The sequence below is a fragment of the Arvicola amphibius genome, chromosome 2, assembly GCF_903992535.2.
Source record: "Arvicola amphibius chromosome 2, mArvAmp1.2, whole genome shotgun sequence".
Classification (NCBI taxonomy): Eukaryota; Metazoa; Chordata; class Mammalia; order Rodentia; family Cricetidae; genus Arvicola; species Arvicola amphibius.
Genome location: NC_052048.2, coordinates 186,087,972 through 186,107,774, shown reverse-complemented (window position 1 = coordinate 186,107,774; position 19,803 = coordinate 186,087,972). Strand labels below are relative to the sequence as shown.

The 19,803-nt window shown below is 47.9% G+C and overlaps 2 protein-coding genes across 2 annotated transcripts in view; one reads left to right on the top strand and one right to left on the bottom strand.

The window, feature by feature from the left end:
- The window catches only part of Parp12 (poly(ADP-ribose) polymerase family member 12), a 41,216-nt gene extending 33,152 nt beyond the window's left edge, over nucleotides 1–8,064 (top strand). The window contains exons 9-12 of the mRNA XM_038318529.2: nucleotides 2,504–2,579; nucleotides 3,488–3,618; nucleotides 5,218–5,369; nucleotides 6,903–8,064. Coding sequence (XP_038174457.1) covers nucleotides 2,504–2,579; nucleotides 3,488–3,618; nucleotides 5,218–5,369; nucleotides 6,903–7,228 — 685 coding nt within the window. The 3' untranslated portion in view covers nucleotides 7,229–8,064. The remainder of the gene's footprint in view (nucleotides 1–2,503; nucleotides 2,580–3,487; nucleotides 3,619–5,217; nucleotides 5,370–6,902) is intronic.
- The window catches only part of Tbxas1 (thromboxane A synthase 1), a 167,033-nt gene continuing 155,167 nt past the window's right edge, over nucleotides 7,938–19,803 (bottom strand). The window contains exons 10-13 of the mRNA XM_038318530.1: nucleotides 17,183–17,274; nucleotides 11,255–11,392; nucleotides 9,523–9,685; nucleotides 7,938–9,114 (exon numbers count right to left, since the gene is read on the bottom strand). Coding sequence (XP_038174458.1) covers nucleotides 9,037–9,114; nucleotides 9,523–9,685; nucleotides 11,255–11,392; nucleotides 17,183–17,274 — 471 coding nt within the window. The 3' untranslated portion in view covers nucleotides 7,938–9,036. The remainder of the gene's footprint in view (nucleotides 9,115–9,522; nucleotides 9,686–11,254; nucleotides 11,393–17,182; nucleotides 17,275–19,803) is intronic.

The following is a 19,803-nucleotide window of genomic DNA, read 5'->3' as shown; positions in this document are numbered from 1 at the left end:
TGCTTTTGATTCCTAACACCACAAAAAAGTAGTTATTTTGATCAAATACAAAATAAGGTACAAATGATTCAAGTCCTACTCTTCAGTGTGCCGTGAGCTGAGTGCTGTGTCCTGCATCCTGCCCATACAGGAAAGGTGCCTAGTTCCTTCCTCAACCCTTATGACAGTAGCTGGTAACCTAGTAACTATAGCTATAGCTACAATGGCTGTTTGGGCACGAATGAGACATAGCTTAGTCTGTAGGGGCATCATTTAATGTAAAATTTAAAACTGCATTTGGATACATTTTCAGTTAACATAATCCAGGGCTGGTAAAATGGCCCAGTGGGTAAAGGCATTTGCTGCCAAACTTGACACACACCCAAGTTCAATCTCTTGGACCCATGTGGTGGTAGGAGAGAAACAAATTTTCTTGTGTCTTCCACATGCATACTGTGGCACAAGTGCTTGTGCATGCACACATATGTGCACACATGCATACACACAAATGTAAGAAAAAATAAAAAATTTTGACTTTTTAAAAAATATATTTTGGCCGGGTGGTGGTGGCGCACGCCTTTAATCCCAGCACTCAGGAGGCAGAGGCAGGCGGATCTCTGTGAGTTTGAGACCAGCCTGGTCTACAAGAGCTAGTTCCAGGACAGGCTCCAAAGCCACAGAGAAACCCTGTCTCGAAAAAACCAAAAAAAAAAAAAAAAAAAATATATATATATATATATATATATATATATATATATATATATTTTGTTTTCCTCTCTACTAGTTTGGAAGTTGTTCGTTGTGTTAGAGACAATGTAAGAAACTCTGTGGGTTCTTCACTTAGGCACAAATGAATGGATGTCTTTGCTTTCCTACTGTAAGGATTCATACTCTCCTCTTGGTATTTGTTGGTTTTGTTTTAACTTTAAGAGACACTTGTTTTTTACTGTGAAGGCTTCATTAAATTACTCACATTTTAATCTTTACTTTTCTTCAAATTCCTTAGATAAGATTTCAAAGAGAAGAGAGGTGTGGTTGTTTCTAGTTAGTCTGAAAGATGCTTTCACTGGGTGTAGACTGTTAGGCTGTAGTTGCTTTACTGTTCGTTAGAGCGCTGAAGCTACACTCTGCTGTCTTCTGCCTTTTCCAGTAGCTTTTGCAGTAGCATTGTAGGTCAAAGTAGTACTTTTTGAAGCTATCACACTCTCTCCCCACCCCTTTGGCCAATTTTAAAGGTCTTGGAGACTGTACATCATTCTGCTGTGTCTAGGCATGTGTTTATGTTTATTCTGCCTGAGAGTCTGGGCTTCTTAAAGCTGTGGTTGGTATGTCTCATCAGTTCTGTTCTGTCTAGAGCTTCCTGAGGTTCTGATTGGATTCCCACATTTCCCACCGCCTTGCTCTCTGGACCAATTTCTGAATGCTTTCATTCCACGTATCTTACATCTCACTTCACTCTTGAGGTGGGTGAAGCTGTGAGGTAACCATCAAGTTTTTATTGTCGAGGATTCACTTTATCTTTCTAGCAGCTCTGCTTGGTTCTTGTTAGGTTCTTGAAGATCTTATGGTTTTCTGACATGTGTGTTCCAAGTGTTTTCTTTAATCATAAGAAGAATAAATGCTGATTTCTAATCTGATAATTTTACCATCGTAATAGGTAAAATAGATGAAACTAAGAATCTTGTGGCTGGCTCTTGCTGATGGATCCTTCTTGGTTAATTTTAAACTGTGACATTTTCCCAGGAAAATTATTTGTGGGATTTGCTGGAGGCTTGGAATGAAGAGCTGTCCCTTTGCAGCAGAAATAGAAGGTAGATCTGCTGTAGGAAGGACAGTGGAGGTTTCAATTTAACTACAATCAATTGGATTGTAGTTTTCACAGTGATGGTCCTAAGCCCTTTGAGTCATGGTTTTTACGACTGCTTTTATTTGTTTATATTTTTAGAAGGTAATGTAATGTGTCTGTTATATGATACCTTTTAATTTAACACTCGCGCGCGCGCGTGTGTGTGTGTGTGTGTGTGTGTGTGTGTGTGTGTGTGTATTGTAAAAAAGAATGCACATTTAAGAAGGACAAACAACAGACCACAAGTACCTTTTTCATCTTCTTAACTCAAATTTCTGTTACAAAGTGGATTTGAGGGCTAATTTTACAGTTTAAAAAATATTTTCTCTATGTCAAGTGTATATCATTAAGGCTTCAAAAAAGTCTTTGGTGTCTTTGAATTTCAAGACTTGGGTAAAGGCTGGGGCCCGTGTGTACCGCTTGCCTGAGTGCTGTCCTTTCTGTGTGGGTGGTGGGATGCAGGTGAAAGTGCGTCTCTCGGGACTGATGGCTTTGTGGGTTGGCTGGCAGGCGTGATGAATATTCTTGTGTTGTAGATATTCTGCTATCTTTTAAAATATTTTCTCTTTTAAAATATATTACACTAAGACTCAGGACTGGTGATGTTGGTGAGTAGAGATCACCTGTGAAGGATTTTCATATGTCTAAGGAGTAAATGGTTTTGTTTACCTTTTGTAGCAATACTAAGTTACAAGGCCCAAGGAACATCCCAGACTACTGGGACCCTGCAGCCCTGCCGGACCCAGGATTTAAGGTATGGGATTCACACACCCTGGAACTGGACAGAAGGGGTTCTATGAAGACAGATGAGTGTGAAATGATTACTATAAAACTATGGCTCATGGCACCAGAGGGTAGAGATGCATGTGGGCTTTCTCTTTTGTTTCTGTAGGTCTTGGGGATTTTAAGGCTGGGTGGCTGTGGATTGACAGTCTCCGTGAAAGGAGGTGGTTAGTGTAGGGGAAGATGAACTGTGACCTTTGCTATGGAGAGCTTCCAAGCACGACTGGGGTAGTTCATCTATTTTACTAAGTAATAAAAAGAAACAAGGGGGCTATTTGAGTGTGATGAGGGACTTTTAGAGGGGAAGATACTAGACAGCAGTGGACAGGAGGACAATTTAGTAGCTCATTTGAGGACCACTTTCTGGGAGTGGGGCTGAGCAGAACGCTGTGCTAACCAGTGTCCTTATTGCTCCATCAGTATGAGGCACCTTGGCTGATTCCCAGTGCTAGGAACATGCCAAACACTGAAGACAGACTTTTCCAGTATGGAGCCTGTCCTGGGGGGATGTCTCGTACAGAGCACAGAGCACTCAGAGTAGCGGGAGGCAGCATGTGAAGGGCTAGAGGAGCTCACACACCTTCGCTAATTCTAATTCTCACAGGCCATGTGCTCTTTTTTGGTTTTGGCCTATGTGGGATATAAAAAAAAAAAATGACACCCTGGAGACACTTAAGATGGGTGTATTAGGTACCACCAGAGGGAAATTACTATACTTTGAAAATACTCCTTCTCTGGAGAGACTGCATCTCAGGGAAGAGGCCACATCACACTCTTTGGCTTTATCTTGACGTTATAGAGGTTCCCAGGGGTCTCAGGAACTGTTCATGTATTTGCATCATATGACAATAACATATGGAAATTATTTTCCTTTTGTAGAAGATTCTTCTCAGTTCTTCCTCAGAAGAGTACCAGAAGGTGTGGAACCTCTTCAACCGCACACTGCCTTTTTACTCTGTTCAAAAGATCGAGCGGATCCAGAACCTGGGCCTGTGGGAAGTCTACCAGTGGTATGTGTGACTGATAACTATCTTCCACACCCTGCTAGCTGCTTACCAACATCCCTGCCTTTCCAGGACAGTCCGAGGCGGCATGCTCACCCAGGGCTGTTGTGTGCTGTGAACTGTCTGTGTGATGTGGCAGCCCTGTGTAAAGGTGCAGGGACCGGAGCTTCACTGGCCAGATCCTGCTCGCACTGTGACTAGCAGAGCCAGACTCCACTCTTACTCTGACTTCCTGAAGATCAGTGGGGCAGAGCGAATTTACAGCTGAGCCAGAGAGTGCGGTGGCCGCATTTGTTTGTTTGTTTATTCTTCCCATGAGGACCCGCATGCTCATGGCCACCCAGCTTTTCTCCACACAGGGTAGAAATTCGTCATGGCCCTCCATGGCGGTCTAGGGCTTGCTGACTTGGCTTCCCATGTTTGGGGCATCACAGCACTCTGCAGTGCTGGAGCGAGTCCTCGTAGAGGGGAGGGTGGGCGAGTCCTCGTAGAGAGGGAGGGTGGGCGAGTCCTCGTAGAGGGGAGGGTGGGCGAGTCCTCGTAGAGGGGGGGGTGGGCGAGTCCTCGTAGAGAGGGGAGTGGGCGAGTCCTCGTAGAGAGGGGAGTGGGCGAGTCCTCGTAGAGAGGGGAGTGGGCGAGTCCTCGTAGAGGGGAGGGTGGGCGAGTCCTCGTAGAGAGGGGGGTGGGCGAGTCCTCGTAGAGGGGAGGGTGGGCGAGTCCTCGTAGAGGGGAGGGTGGGCGAGTCCTCGTAGAGGGGAGGGTGGGCGAGTCCTCGTAGGGGGGGGGGTGGGCGAGTCCTCGGAGAGGGGGGGGTGGGCGAGTCCTCGTAGAAAGTGGGGTGGGCGAGTCCTCGTAGAGGGGAGGGTGGAGCGAGTCCTCGTAGAGGGGGGGGTGGGCGAGTCCTCGTAGAAAGTGGGGTGGGCGAGTCCTCGTAGAGGGGAGGGTGGGCGAGTCCTCGTAGAGGGGAGGGTGGGCGAGTCCTCGTAGAGGGGAGGGTGGGCGAGTCCTCGTAGAGGGGAGGGTGGGCGAGTCCTCCTAGAGGGGAGGGTGGGCGAGTCCTCGTAGAGGGGAGGGTGGGCGAGTCCTCGTAGAGGGGGGGGTGGGCGAGTCCTCGTAGAGGGGGGGGTGGGCGAGTCCTCGTAGAGGGGGAGGTGGGCGAGTCCTCGTAGAGGGGAGGGTGGGCGAGTCCTCGTAGAGAGGGAGGGTGGGCGAGTCCTCGTAGAGAGGGAGGGTGGGCGAGTCCTCGTAGAGAGGGAGGTGGGCTGTCGCTCCCCAGCCTCGCAGCTTTTCTCTCCTTCCAGCTTCCCAGGTTCAGCTCCACTAAGGAGCTCGATGGAAGAAGGACCCATGCCTTCCTCTAAGCTGTTTAGCTCCTAGAACCTTTTGCCATAGAGGGGAAGCTTTCTTTTTGCTCTTTGACCAGGCCCCAATCCATCTTATGTCCATTCTGTGCTCTGTGGCTTAAGCTTTCAGGGGTTGGCCAGGGAAGCCACAGCCACCTTCTGGTCATGTGATTTTTTTTTTTTTTTTTAAAGAAAATGGGTTCAGGAGGCTGTTCTTTGGTCAACACCTTTGTCCTCAGCATGCATGTTTCTACCATTCTAGGCAAAAAGGGCAGATGCAGAAGCAAAACGGGGGGAAGGAAGTAGATGAGAGGCAACTGTTCCACGGTACCAACACCAGTTTCGTGGATGCCATCTGCCAACAAAACTTTGACTGGCGGGTCTGTGGTCTGCATGGCACATCCTATGGCAAAGGTAAGGCAGGGTGACCTCCACCAGGAGCTGGGAACTGCTTGAAGACAGCCTCACAGAGGCTGCAGGAGCTGCTGGCCAGTAGTCCACGCTGCTAGTGACAAGTGCACTGCCTTATGGCCTCTGTGGGGACAGCTCAGCCCTGAGCTGTAGTAATCCGGCTACTGATAGCTCCATTATTATACGTGATCGAGAGCTCAATCAGCTTACGGCAGGCGGTCCTGCTCACTGGGTCTTGTTTCTGGTAGAATGGAGGCTCTAAGAGGTAGTGAGAGTTGGGAGAGGAGAGCACCACCTTTCCCACCTTGCTGAGCACCCTAGACTGGGCCTTAATGACATCCTTAGAACAGGAGCCAAAGAGTGTGTCGTTCCATCTCACACATAGGACTTCTCCAGGCATTTTTGTCTCGGTTATTTTTGGTTTCGTTTTGTTTTTTTGAGACAGGGTTTCTCTGGCTTTAGGGCCTGTCCTGGAACTAGCTCTATAGACCAAACAGACCTCAAACTCCCAGAGATCCGCCTGCCTCTGCCTCCCAGAGTGCTGGAGATTAAAGGTGTGCACTACCACGGCCCAGCTTCTCTTGGTTATTTTAAAATATTATTTGGTAGTAATTTCAAACTCACAGTAAAGTTGCAAGCTGTGTGTTTATATATTTATATACACATGTATGTATGATTCTTGCATAAATTGATTCCACATTCCTCAATTTTAACCTGATGCCATGTTGGCTTTTTTCATCTTTTTATTTTTCTGAACTATTTTCAAGTAGCTGGCATCTGGATTCCCTTTCACCCTCCAACACTCATTAAGAAGAGGGCTTCTCGTGTGTGGTAACCAAATTTAGAAAATTCAAGAATCTGTTCATTGGCCAGGTGTGGTGGCACACACCTTTAGTCCCAACACTCAGGAGTCGAGGCAGGTGAATCTTGGAGTTTGAAGCCATTCTGGGCTACATGAGTTCCAGGAGAGCCAGGCTATACAGAGAGAGACCCTATCTCAAGAAACAAGCAGAACCCAAAAAGAATGTTTGTATGACTTTAAGTTCATGAACTGCCTGATTACCAGTTTCAGTCTGATGAGGTGACATTTGTGGGATGGACAGACTGATGATAGATTTGTAAACCCTGTGTAGAGGGAACAGCTTTTAGTTCAGGTTCCCATTTGAGAAGAATCATTGTTCTATATGTTGGGCTACTGGTGTCTGTAGAATGGTTCAGTAAGAGGAATGTTACTCATTTTCCATGTTACCCACTGAGGCTGAGTAGGACAGCCCACTATATAGATGAGAAACCGAAGTCTAGGACTAAGTATTCACAGACCAGGTTTTCGCTGGATTCAGAGCTGAGGATAGTTTGAGTTAGGTGATGTCCTTATGTGCCCTGCCACATCAAGAGGTGTCGATGGCCTCACGATTGATGAAGAAGGTAGAGAACTGGAGTAGAAGAGGGGTGTGGCGTTGAAAGAGCAGAGGCTGCTGGCACCATGTTGCCAGGATGTGCTCTTGTAGCCTGTGCAGCCTGTGTGTGTCGTTTCAGGGAGCTACTTCGCGAGAGATGCTGCCTATTCCCACCACTACAGCAAATCCGACTCAAGTTCCCACACCATGTTCCTGGCCCGGGTGCTGGTGGGAGACTTCACCAGGGGCAATGCTGCTTTCGTCCGCCCTCCCGCCAAGGAAGGCCAGAGCAATGCCTTCTATGACAGCTGTGTAAACAGCATGTCTGACCCAACCATCTTTGTGGTTTTTGAGAAGCATCAAGTCTACCCTGAGTACCTCATTCAATACTCCACTTCCTCCAAGCCCCTGGCTTCCCCCTCTATCTTTGTTACCCTGGGCTCCTTGTTCACCAGCCGGCAATGAGTGTGGCCAGGATGCAGTAGACCTTTCTGGTGGAGCTGTTTGGAAAGTCTTTTATTAACAAAACTTTTAATGAACTCTCATTTAATGTGGCTTCTCAGTGAAGTTACATTCTTTTTTTTTTTTCTCCCCTAGTGCTGGGGATGGACCTTGTGCTTGCTAGGCAAGCACTCTACCACTGAGCTATGCCCCCAGCCCTTTTAAAATGTTTTTATTATGAGGCAGAGTTTTGCAGAATTACATTCTGCCTCAGTCTCCTGAGCAGCTGGGATTCCAGGCCTATGCTCTCAGGCCTGACTTGAAGCTACAGTCTTAATCCTTGGCTGATAACAGTTTTAGTTTTCAGGTCCTTTCAGGTTGGCTTATGATCTCATCAGTAGTGATCATGAGCCCAAGTTTGTCTTTTAGTAATGTTAGGCACTGTATTTTTAACTCTTTGCTGACTTTGATGTTTATTAACGCTAAGCACAGAATTCCTACATACTATTTTATGGATTTTAATTGTTAAGAATTTACGCCTGTATGACAATTCTGGTTCTGGAGGGTCCTTTTTGTCAGCCCTTGGGGAAGAAGACTACAGGGAAGGCCTCGGGCCGCGCTGTCAATTCTGCACCAACCCAGGCATTTTTGGTGTAAGTGAAGCACAGTTTCCCCTGACAGGAGACATGGATGAGTGTGCTCACCCTCCCTCCCTCCCTCCCTATGAGTGCCTGTACCCAAATCCCGTAAGTATCGGACACCTTCCAGGTGTGGGTTTTATATCCCAATGAGATCGAATGACCTGTGCTGCAAATGTCACATAAGAGTATGGAAATAAAAGACTCTCTGAAGCAGATGAAGGCTGGCGTTCATTCCTCAGTGTCTGTTTATAAAGAGAACTGGATAGGCAGCAGGCCCTTTCCTGGGTCCTGTGGGCTAATAAAGCGTATTATATATGCACAGAATCTTCAGTTATATCCCCACTGGGTCCCCAAAGAGTCTTCTGATCGGTGGCATCTCCGTGTTTTCGCCCTGCATTCTGTACCCTTTCTGCACCAGGCATCATTCTGCCACCTCCATCAGAGGACTCCCCTCCCGTACCGGCTTTGGATTCTTCCTTCAGCAGGGTCTGTATGCTTATTTGTGCCTCCTGCAGTGGCCGATGAGTGCTCAGAAACTGGGAGAGCTGTCAGGGGAGTAGGTCTGTAGGCCTGCAGGTCTCCAGGAATGTTGGGTTTTGTCTGGACCCCAGGGCCAAGCATGAAGAGAGCCAACAGGGTGCTCTTTAAAGAAAAAGATCCTTTAGCCTGGATTATTCCATCTGTGGAAGCTTCCAGTTAATTTCTTCTGCCCTAACTTAGTCAAAGCATAATGAGGCTGTGGAACCACTTTGAGGCTGAGTGTCCATACACATTCTCTGAAACCCATTCATCATGAGAAGCTGAAAAAGCCCATACCAGTGTCATCAGGACCTGTTCACCCAAGTGTCCCTGTTTCCCTCTACTGTCCTGAGGCCAGGACCTCCTTTGACACCATACTCAGTTTAATCAAAATGACCTTTCTCTTATTTAACCTCAGTCCCAAGAAAACCATGCTTGGAACCCCACTGTCAAAATGAAAATTGACAGACAGTAAACATTCAGGAACTGTGGCATAAATAACATGCTTGCATGCCATATACCCTTTTAATCACCCTAAGATATTGTCTATATATATTTCCTTAAACATTTCTGTCTCCACATGAGGCCTTTGTTTGCATCCCGGGTGCCCTTCAAACATGGTTCGCAGATGTCATCATCACCAGGGGCTCTGTTTTCCAACTGCCTTTTGTGTCAGCAGCGTGACTCAAGCTTAATGTAGACTCCATTTTTGGGACTTAGGGCAGATTTGGATTCTAGTTGAAGTGGAACCTAAAATAGAGTAAATTAAAATATTTGTCAGAACCTAACCCGAAGCATGGCCCGTGAAAATCTGTGGGCTGAGAGAAAAGACCTTAGGAGTCAGAAGCCAGAGGAAGGGTTCCTGGCTTCTGCAGGAAAAGCTGAGCACCTCAAACCCTTCAGGGGCAGTTATGACAGCTTTATGTGATGCTGATAAGAAAACATCACGGAGTTATGGGCAGATACTTAGCTGAGCAAAGCATTCATCTCCCTTCACATGTGGGACGAGATGGAGCTGCAGATTTTAATCACACACTTTGATCAAGAAATGGGGCATCCCTGGGAGGAGAGGGGCCAGCCCGGGCTCACGGGCAGAGACTGACCTACTCTGGGGCAGAGAAACAGGGTGGGCACCACCCTGGAGTACCAGACCCTCACCTGAGTCTCAGAGCTGGCTTCAAAGCGGAACTTGTGCAGGACCTGGAGTAGTGTCAGTTTGACCACCAGCAGCCCCAGCCGTACTCCGAGGCAGCTCCTGGGGCCAGCTCCAAAGGGCAGGTATGTGAAGGGCCTCTGCTGAAACCGGGCCTCAGCTGTGAACCTACAGGTCAGGGGAAGGTTACAGTTGGCCTGAAACAGCTGTTCCATCCATCTAAAGCAGTGGTTCTCAACCTTCCTCATGCTGCAGCCCTTTAATACAGTTTCTCCCCAACCATAAGATTATTTTCATTGCTACGCCATAACTAATTTTGCTACTGTTATAAATCATACTGTAAATGTGTGATATGTAGGTTGAGAACCACTGATCTAAAGTCTCGTTTTTGGCTGGGTCACCCCCTTCTTCTGAAATCCCCTCCCTCCATCAGGGACAAGAAGCTTCTGTGTCCAGGACTGTCCTCAAGGTTCTGGGTAGCTAGTGGCCTCTGACTGCCATACTTCGGTCCCTCTCCTCAGCACTGCCCTGCCCCGTCGCAGAAACGGCTTCATTCAGTCAGCTGAGTGTACCCTCTCGCCTCGTCTAGGAAGTCATTATTATCCCTGTATGTGAAGCCCAGAGATGATCCAAACTCCTAAGGCTTGACCAGCACACCCTGACCCTGTCAGGCCTCCCCTCCCCTCACATCGGACCACACAGCCTCTCTCATTTCCTGGCTCTGTGGAGCTAGGTGACCGTCACCGATCTGTGATGGCCAGCTTGCTTCTTCCACTTCCGGGCTTTCTTATCGTGCTGTGAGCCCCCACGACTGCTGCTTCTGGTTATGAATCTTTACCATGTTCACAGGACTTGCTGAACTGTAGGGTGTCAGTTATCTGAGTCTCACATGAGCAATCTACAATCTCCCGTTGAGCAGGTTGTAGACGTGGGCTGGGTTCAGATGGAGTCAGTAAATGGAGCGCAGTGGCTCCTTAACCAGCCTCCCCTGTTGAGCCGCAGAAGGGAAGTGACTGCTTTTGTCAGGGTAGGGTGTGAGCGATGCCCAGGCGTCTTATACCACCTCGCCTAGAAATGAAGTTGGCGGTAGATCCATGTCCACAGAAAGAAGCAGATCCAGGTCTATTGGATCGCATGAATTTAGGCTTGAAGGGCAGTTATGCTAGCTGATACAACTGCACTGAATGAAAGTGATGGGCTTTGTTGCTTTTTTGTGCGCAAAATGTAACCCCACAAGGTGGAGAGATGGTTCAGTGCTTAAGATCATGTTCCACTCTCGTAGAGGACGAAAGTTTAGTTCCCAGTATTTATGTTGGGCAGCTCACTCTTGCCTATAGCTTCCTCTGTGAGACCTGATGCTCTTCTGACCTCCCTGGGTACCTCCACTCACATGCACATACTTGCATGCATGCCCGCATGCACACACATACACACGCTACACATAATTAGAAATGAAATCTAAAAAAATAAAAACAAACAAAAACCAACTCTGCCTCCTGTGTCCTGGCTTGGACAAATAAAAGATACTGATTCTTGTGTGCGTTATTGCTGTCATGCTAGATCTTTGAATTCAGCTTTTCCTTTGGAAATGGTGCCTCCCAGTCTGTCTGAATGACTGTGATCTTTCTTCATTTGGGGTCGACTTTGCCCATGACTCCTAGCTGCTGTTTCTATGGCAAATTCTATCCCATACACTCACATCCCTCAGGGACCCATTTCTAGACAGAATTCACTTACCTTTCAGGGTCAAAGGTCTCAGGGTGTGGCCAGTGCTCTGGGTCACGGTGTAGGGCACCCACAGCTATCTCCAGCACGGTACCTGCAGGGATGTGCTGTCCCAGTACCTCACAGTCCTGTGCTGCCTCCCGAGTGAATCTGTGGGAGATAAGAGGCAGGAAGGCTTGCCATTGTGCCAGTGGATAGGGCTGTAGGTGTTAATGGGACCCAAGATGGGGTGTGGAGTGAGGTTAGAGACGGGGACTAGCCCTTTTACCAGGGTGTGCCAGAGAGAAACCAAGGTTTTGTCCCATACACTCCTTTCAATCTCAAGGCCCTTGTGATGTGCGTGGCCCTTGTAGATAATGCCTCATCCATGGGCTGAGCCCTGGGGAGCCTTCCACGTATGTGGGGATTGCAGAGGTGGCTTCCAGGGGCTACATTCTGGCTAAGCTAAGGGTTGTTCTTCAGCTATTCCCTCTCATGTCTTCTTGCTCACAGTTAAGCCTCCTCTAATACCCTCATCCTCCCTTTCACTTGGTCTCCTCTCATTTGGTAGGATAGCCCTGTTGTCTGGCTTCTGCCCTCTGCTCTTCATTCCGTGGACTGTTCTCATGTTAAGATCCTGAAAACACTGGGCGGCCCATCCTGTGGACTTGTCAACCTACACCTTCGCCTTTATAATGCCATTGATTAATTAATTAATGGATAATCTCGATTGTTAACGACTACATCCGAATTAACTAAAACTCAAGCACCTGGGCACACTTGTGAGACTTTTCTTGGTTGGATTATTTGAGACGGAGACCCACCCTTGATGTGAGCCACAAGTATTATACAGTAAAAGTACAGCTGAGCGATCACTAGACAGACTCACGGGAGTGTGCTCCAATGAGGAACCCGATTTGCAAAGCTTAGGGTAGCCACTCTTTTGGGTAGCCACTCTTCAGTTCTGTAGAAGTCTTGTGAAATCATGACGTTTCTTCCTACCATAATGGGATTCATCCCAAAGTATCCTAGCAGTGTATAAATCATTCTTTAAACCTGACTTTTCCTGTACTGGCAACTGTATACCTTCTCCCACACGGTGAGGCCCCCCGTGTGAAAGCATTCACTCAGCCAAACCTTTGCTCTCATAGTCAAATTTACATAAAGCTAGTCCCCCAGAGTTATCCTTATTGAAAGGAGCCCTAAACAGGAGGCACTGAGCAGGAGAGACAGCATGTCTGCCCTTACTGATAAACAGGTCTGGGTGGCCCTGAATTCTCTAACAGCCAACTTAGGAGAGGATGACCTACTGTCCTTTGCTCTACCCTAACGAGCTCTTAATATTCTGTACTTTCACCTTTCACTTGACACAAGATCTAGGAAATTAACTGTTTGGTACCTTTACCCCTAAAATATACAGGAAAAAACCTTGGGTCACTAAATCAGCCCCAGAGAAAGAAATCCCTTCTCACCTGGGTGGCACTGGATACAGCCCAGGGGGCCGAGCTCCATCCTAATCCTCCCAGTGTCTGCTGGGTAGCTTCACAGCCCCGCCCCTTCTGAGACATACCTTGTCAGTCTTTTCGCCAACCTGTTAGCCCTAAGAAAAGCCTGCTTGGGATCATTGTTATTTACCAGAGAATTGTTAGGTATGTCTCTGTGGGTATATAAACTGGAAACCCTGTGGGATGAAAAGAACAGCAAGGAACATGGAGGAAGAACATCAAAAGGGAAACATCAAGACAGCATTAGAGAGAGCATAGAAAGAATAAATGGGACGTGATAAAAAGACTCGTGGAGCTCATTTATTTTGTTTACCCTCAGACCTTATTAGTCAGGTTTTCACCTGCTATAGCAATCCTTCTGAACCCTGAGAGGTTTAAGGGGATTAACTCCCCAATATAAACCTCGATACCCCCTAAATATGAGCCATACCTCCTGGTGGCAGCCCACATAAAAGGACATGAAAGGAGGAAGCTTTTGCTTTTTGCCTGCTTCTCCTCACTCTCATTGGCAAGGTCATCTGTGCTGTTGATGAACCATTTCTTCGCTGGTGTTAGAACCTGCTTCTTCAGGATTCCAGTGCAGATTGAAAACCTTAAGCTCTTTAGGACTTCCCTGGGACTCCAGCACCAGATTGAGACTGCTGAAATATCCAGTCTCATGGACCGCACAACCCCCAGATCCTCAGCCTTTCTCTCAAGAGACAGCCATTGCTGGACCGCTCAGACCGCAACCGTAAGATAAGCTAATAAATTCCATATGTGTGTATTTTCATTCTGTTAGCTGTTCTGTTAGAGAATCCTGACAAAGGCAACTGTATCTCATGAAATAAAGCTGTGACAAGGAGGAGAGAGTGGATCAGAAACCAGGAAGCTGGGAGCAGGGAGTAGGCAGAGCTAGCTTGGGATGGGTACCTGGGACTAAGACCATGAGTAGGTGAGTGGAAGCTGTTCCTACAGTGGAAGGTGTTTGCCTACTCTGGCTGCATGGTGTGTGGCGCTAGGACTGAGACCAGAGCCCGTTCTTCTGAGCCACCTTCACTGGCTTTCCACTACGAGCCTGGCTATGATGATGGTCCTTGGTTTCTGGAAGTTCTGTGTCTTGTCTTACCCCAACTTCTCACAGCAACCATTACTTAATGAACTCTGTTTCTTACAACTTGCAAGACGGGTTTGCCCCGAGGAAAGATCCTGATAAAACACCTAAAAGGTTTACTGTTAGCCCTGCTCCAGTTCTTCCCCAGAGGGACCTGAGAGGCCTTTTACAAGGGCAGGATAGACTGGGGGAGAGGAACAATCAGAGTGTGTTGGATACTAGTTCTGAATTGATGCTGATTCCAGGAGCTTCTAAGAAACAGTGTGGAGCCAGGGCGGTGGTGGCGCACGCCTTTAATCCCAGCACTCGGGAGGCAGAGGCAGGCGGATCTCTGTGAGTTCGAGACCAGCCTGGTCTACAAGAGCTAGCTCCAGGACAGGCTCTAAAGCCGCAGAGAAACCCTGTCTCGAAAAAACAAAACAAAACAAACAAACAAAAAAAAGAAACAGTGTGGCCCTCCAGTTAAAGCAGAGGCTTATGGAGGTCAGGTGATTAATGGAGTTTTAGCTGATGTCTGACTCACAGTAGGTCCCTAAACTCATCCCATAGTTATTTCCATATTCCCAGGATATTCCCATAATTGGAATAGATACACTTAGAAGTTGACAGAATTCTCATACTGAACACAGGATTTAACTCTTCCACTTCCTGGTACCCTTTTTCTCAATCTGTACCTGTTGTATTTTTATCTGCACAGCTTGCTCCTTTTCATTATAAACCTTCATTAGAGTTATCACTAATAACCACATGACAGAATCTATACCTGATGTGGGAGAGTTCTTCTGTTTTAATAAAGAAACTGCCTTGGCCAGCCCTTAGGTGGGCGGAGTAGACAGAACAGGAAGAAGGAAGTGAGGTAGATGGCTCAGTCAGATGCCACGCCTCTCCTAAGTTAGGCAGACTGCCGTGCCTCTCCTCAGTGAGATGCGATGAAGCCAGCCACCAGGTCAGACGTGCTGAATCTTTCCCGGTAAGACACCATTCGTAGTGTTACAAAGATTATTAGATATGGGTTAGTCAAGATGTGAGTAAGAGGCTGAAAATAATGGGCCAGGCAGTGTTTAAAAGAATACAATTTGTGTGTTGATATTTCACGTGTAAAGCTAGCCGTGCGGGAGCCAGGGCAGCAGGCACGCAGCCCGTCTGCTCCTCACTACATATACCAGGCTGTTTTGAGATTTTTCTCTGCTAATGGAATTAATCTAAAACTCTTTACTTTAGCCCCAGGCAGACTCTTCAGACAAGGGCAAAAAACAGCCACATTCTTCACCAAAATATCACTAGAATGATCTCTAGGCAACATATTAAAATTTGTCTCCTCTGAAACCTGTTGAGGTAGCACCCCCCACTGTTCATCAGATCACAGTCAGCTCCACTGTCTTCCATGCTCCCAACAGTAAGGCCCATTAGAGTACTTAACCAGTCCACCGCTTTCCTAACCTAAAGTACCTACGTCCAAATCCCACCAAACAAAAACATGGTCAGGCCTATTACAGCAATACCCCAGTCCCTGGTACCAACTGCTATCTTAGTTAGGGTCTCTATTGCTGTGAGGAGACACCATGACCTCAGCAACTGTTATAAAGGAAAACATTTAATTGGGGTGGTTTGCTTACAGCTTCAAAGGTTCAGTCCATTATCATCATGGCAGGGAGCATGGCAGCATGCAGGCAGACATGGTGCTGGCTACATCTTGATTCCAAGGCAACAGGACGTGTAGTGTCTGTCACACTGAGAAAAGCTTGAGCACAAGAGACCTCTAAGCCCACCCCCACAGGGATACACTTCCTTCAACAAGGACACACCTACTTCAGCAAGGCCACACCTCCAAATAGTACCACTGCCTTTGGGATTATGGGGACCAGTTAAATTCACACTGCCACAGTGAGGTTGGGTTTGTTTATTATTTCGTTATGGAGGGGCATGTCAACTACCATTGAACCATTTTCTTTAAAATCTGAGATAAGCTCTCACTATGCTGTTCTAGCTGTCCTGGGACTCACAGAGAACTGACCAGTTTATCTAATTTCCTCCTGGGGAGATACCATTGTTCAGCTCAGAAAGTTCCCTCTTTCCCAGGAATCTCAGCGACTATGGAAAGACCTGACCCCATTATCACTCATTGCTGGGACTTGGCGATGGTCCTTGAAGTAGCCTTGTTCTGTTTTACTACTGAGTGTTTAGTCTTGAGTTTCGTTTTGAATTTGCACTTTGCAGTGCATACCAGCTGCCTGCCAAGTCCCCTGGGAGGAAAGCTGGATATAAATCATGAAGAAGGAAAAAGGATTGGACATCAGGTTACTTGTGGCTTCTAAGAATGCCACAGCAGGGCCATACACTTGGGTCTTTTTTTGCCAGGATCAAGAGCAACAAGGAAGCCTTTGAATTAATGAGCTGATCTGTATCAAGAGACCCTCAGCTCACACTACAGCAACTTTGAATATTTGCTTCTGGGCCAGCACATTTTGGATTGTAGCTATACACATGCCCCGTCATGTTTGTGGTTTGGAACTCCCTTTGAGCTACCCTCAGATCACATTTTCTCTTGAAAATGACAAAAGGTATCTCCACATGATCCATGTGGTATGGGAAGAAGTGATGAGTGGAGACACAATTAAATACTTCCTGCCACTTCTGTGACTGCTAGTTCACTGCCCTCAAGGGACCCTGGTTAAGATGCCTTTCCCCATGGGGCACTTGGTCTGGAGGAATTTGAAAGAAGCAGACCTGGCTCTTGATCTGATTTGCAGGTTGGTGTGATGTTGTGAGTACTGAGACGTGTCAAGAATGCAATGTGAAGTGCAGTCACAGCCTGAAGTGCTGGACACACACACACACACACACACACACACACACACACACACACACACACACACACACACACACACACACAAGTCTTTGAAAAAAGAAACCCTTGCTATGAAGTCTAATGCGAGAGCTCCAGCAGGGGCTGTTGGACACTAACATTCCAGAACATTCTAGCCCTAGATGGTCCTCTGCCAAATGTTGCCTCCCAGGGCAAGGCCTTTAGCCTTAGCCTGCTTTAGGTATCGGCTAATTTTCTAGTGCTTAGCACTGACTATGTAGGTGGTGAATGAAGGATGGATGGATGAATGAATCAGTGGGCAGGGGTGATGGCAGATTCCATCAAAGGCTAAGAGGCCAAAGGGACAGGGCAGAGGAGGAAGGCCATGGTAGGAAAGGCTAGTGAAGTTCGGTAAAGATAGTTAACCTGCGGGAGAAAGGACCTGGTGCTCCAGGGGATACAAAGAAACCCAGGAACATGTGCGAGGAGAGGCAGCCATAGACGGGGGATCAGTGAAAAGGCCCCAAACAGTGACGTTCAAGGGGCCGCGGACATACCTGAAAGCCGGAGGGTACATCCGCAGGGTCTCTGCAATCACCATGTCCAGATAGGGCAGGCCTTCCTGCAGGCTGCAGTACTCAGGGGCTGGCTGAGGCAGGGAGCAAACGGAGGTTGCGTTAGGATTCTCACGGCTCTTGGTTGTTTTCATGAGCTCTTGCTCCAACTTCAGCAAACATTTCTGTGAAATTCCCATCCAGATGGCCTCTCCGTGGCTGCCTCCCCGGCTCATTACCCCTCTCCCCCAGCATATTCTGCTTGCTCTGTTTCATTATCAAAGACAAGGAAGTGCAGCCCGGGACTTGGGGAATCTCTGGGTGTAACATGGAGAGATCTGGTGTGATGGTTTATATTGTCTACTTGACAGAAGGGAGAGTCACCTGGGAGATGAGCTTGGAGTGTAGAATCCTGACAGGGTAAACTGAGGGGAGAAGACTCATCTACTGTGGGTGACGCCATTCCCTAGGCAGGAGATTCTGGGCTGCGTAACTGGGAAAACGAGTTGAGCTCTGGCATGCGTGCATTCACTGCTCTCATAGGGCTGTGACCTGGCGGCTTTAGGCTTGACTTCCCCACCGTGACAGGCTGTAAACCTGAATCTGTGAGCTTAAATGAACGCTTCCCCTCAAGTCTTGTCAGTATTTTACCATAGCCACAGGAAAAGCAACAAAGGCCGAAGCTTGAGCAACCCCGGCAATCACAGTGAGGAGCAGGTGGCATGGCTAAGTATGCAAGCTTGTTTAATCCTCCCAGCAAGCCGAGGTGGCAGGTATTTCCTCGTCTTTTAAATGAGGAAGCTGAGGCTCAGGCTGGCTGTCACCTGCATAGTAATTGGTATGGCAATAAAGCAAAAAGACAGAGAGAAGTCGCAAAGAATAAACGCTTGCAATGGTTAGCAAGGATGAACAGTTAAGAAACCCCCCCCCCCAAAGCTATTATACACCAACAAGGGGAGACAGCTCAGGCGAAAAGCTGTCAGAGGGTATGAAAAGGCAAAACCCAAGAGGAGGAACAGAAGTCAAGATGAGAAAAAGCTGCGAAATAGTAATAGTCTCACATCAGACAAGAAGTTGGAAAAGACGGATTAAATTTGGGGAGTGCAGTTGTCAGGTTTCCTAACATCTCCTGGTTAGGAACAGGGACAGATGGGTGTGTGTCGTCAGCAGGTTGTGGGTACCCCGTGGGTGGGCCAGGGTCTGATCCAGGCACTCCCAGCCTGCCACTGCGCTTCTTGTCGGGGTGGGGTTTGTTCTGTTTGGGCAGGTGTTGCTGTTTGTCTCTGAAATGCTCCCATAGGCTCTTGCTTTGAATGCTTGTTTCTCCAGATGGTGACATTATTTAGAGCCTTACAGAGGCAGGTAACTAGAGGGGGACCTTGAAGGTCCTTATGGTGAGCAAAGCGCCGCAGCTCCTGCGACGCCACCACAGTGACAGACTGAACTCTCTGAAACAGTGAGTCAAAGCGGCCTTTCCTTTGCTAAGTGTGGTTTCTGTGAGGGACCTTGTCATAGCAACGGGAAAAGTAACAGCATAGCGGGTAACAGCCTGGCTGCCTTCAATGAATTACTGACAGCCATCCTAGCAGAATCCCTAACCTGGGGGAGGACTTTCTTCTGCCCCATCCCTACCCCCTGCAGAGCAGCCTGAGGCAGCCCCGTGACCAAGTTCATCCTGCTGCTGGCTGTCAGGTGACTTCATTCGCCCTGCAGGAAAGAGGCTCATAAATAGGAGTGACCATCAGGCCACATGGCTAGGTGGGGCACAACTGGTTCCCCCTCCCACCCCACCCCCGTGAGCTGGGGCCACAGCGATGTTACCTGGGAAATGGCAATAAATACAGAAAAGCCAGTGGTGGGAGAGGAGGCAGGGTCAGGGCACCTGGAGTCTTGAAGTCCATATTAAATACTGAAGCTCATCTATGATGCTTCAGCCACTAGATTCAACACAGCCGCTAGTGATGGCCCACCAAGAGTCAGGCTTCGGTAAGGCTGAGTCGAATCCGTCTGTGAATGTGTTTAGAAGGCAAGGGATGTGTTTGCACTTTGTAATATAAAATGTCAACTGTTGCTTGGTTTTCCCAGCCCTTTCCCACCTCTGCTGGGGAACTATTCCTAGCTGAGGCTCTTGGTTTCACACTTCCACCTCCATCCTAGGCCCTGTGTGTGTGACTGCGCCCTTGTCTTGAGATTGCTAACAACTTCACTGCTATATTTGTGTTCTGGGGCTCTAATCCCTGCCCCCTGGGCTTCCTCCCATGGATGAGTTCTCAGTGGCTGTCTTGCCTCCAGGACACAGACACAGAGGGTGCGAATGGGGCTCATATATGTTACAGCATCTTGGGGTGACCATGGTGGCTGTCTTATCTTCAAGCTGGAGGAGCATAGGGTATGTAAGTGGAGGGCCTAGCCAAAGGCACAGCGACTCAAGACTCCTGGAAATATCAGTCTGCCGTGGGGACTATGGGAAAGGAGACACCTGGACCAACTTCCCCAGCTGTAGCACAAGTAATAAAAACCCAGAGGCAGATATTGGGGTTCAATCCGAAGGTCAGAAAAGCAAAGCAGCCAGCCACTGGCTCTTACCTCTACCCCTGACCGAAAATGGGTGATCCTGCCTCCAG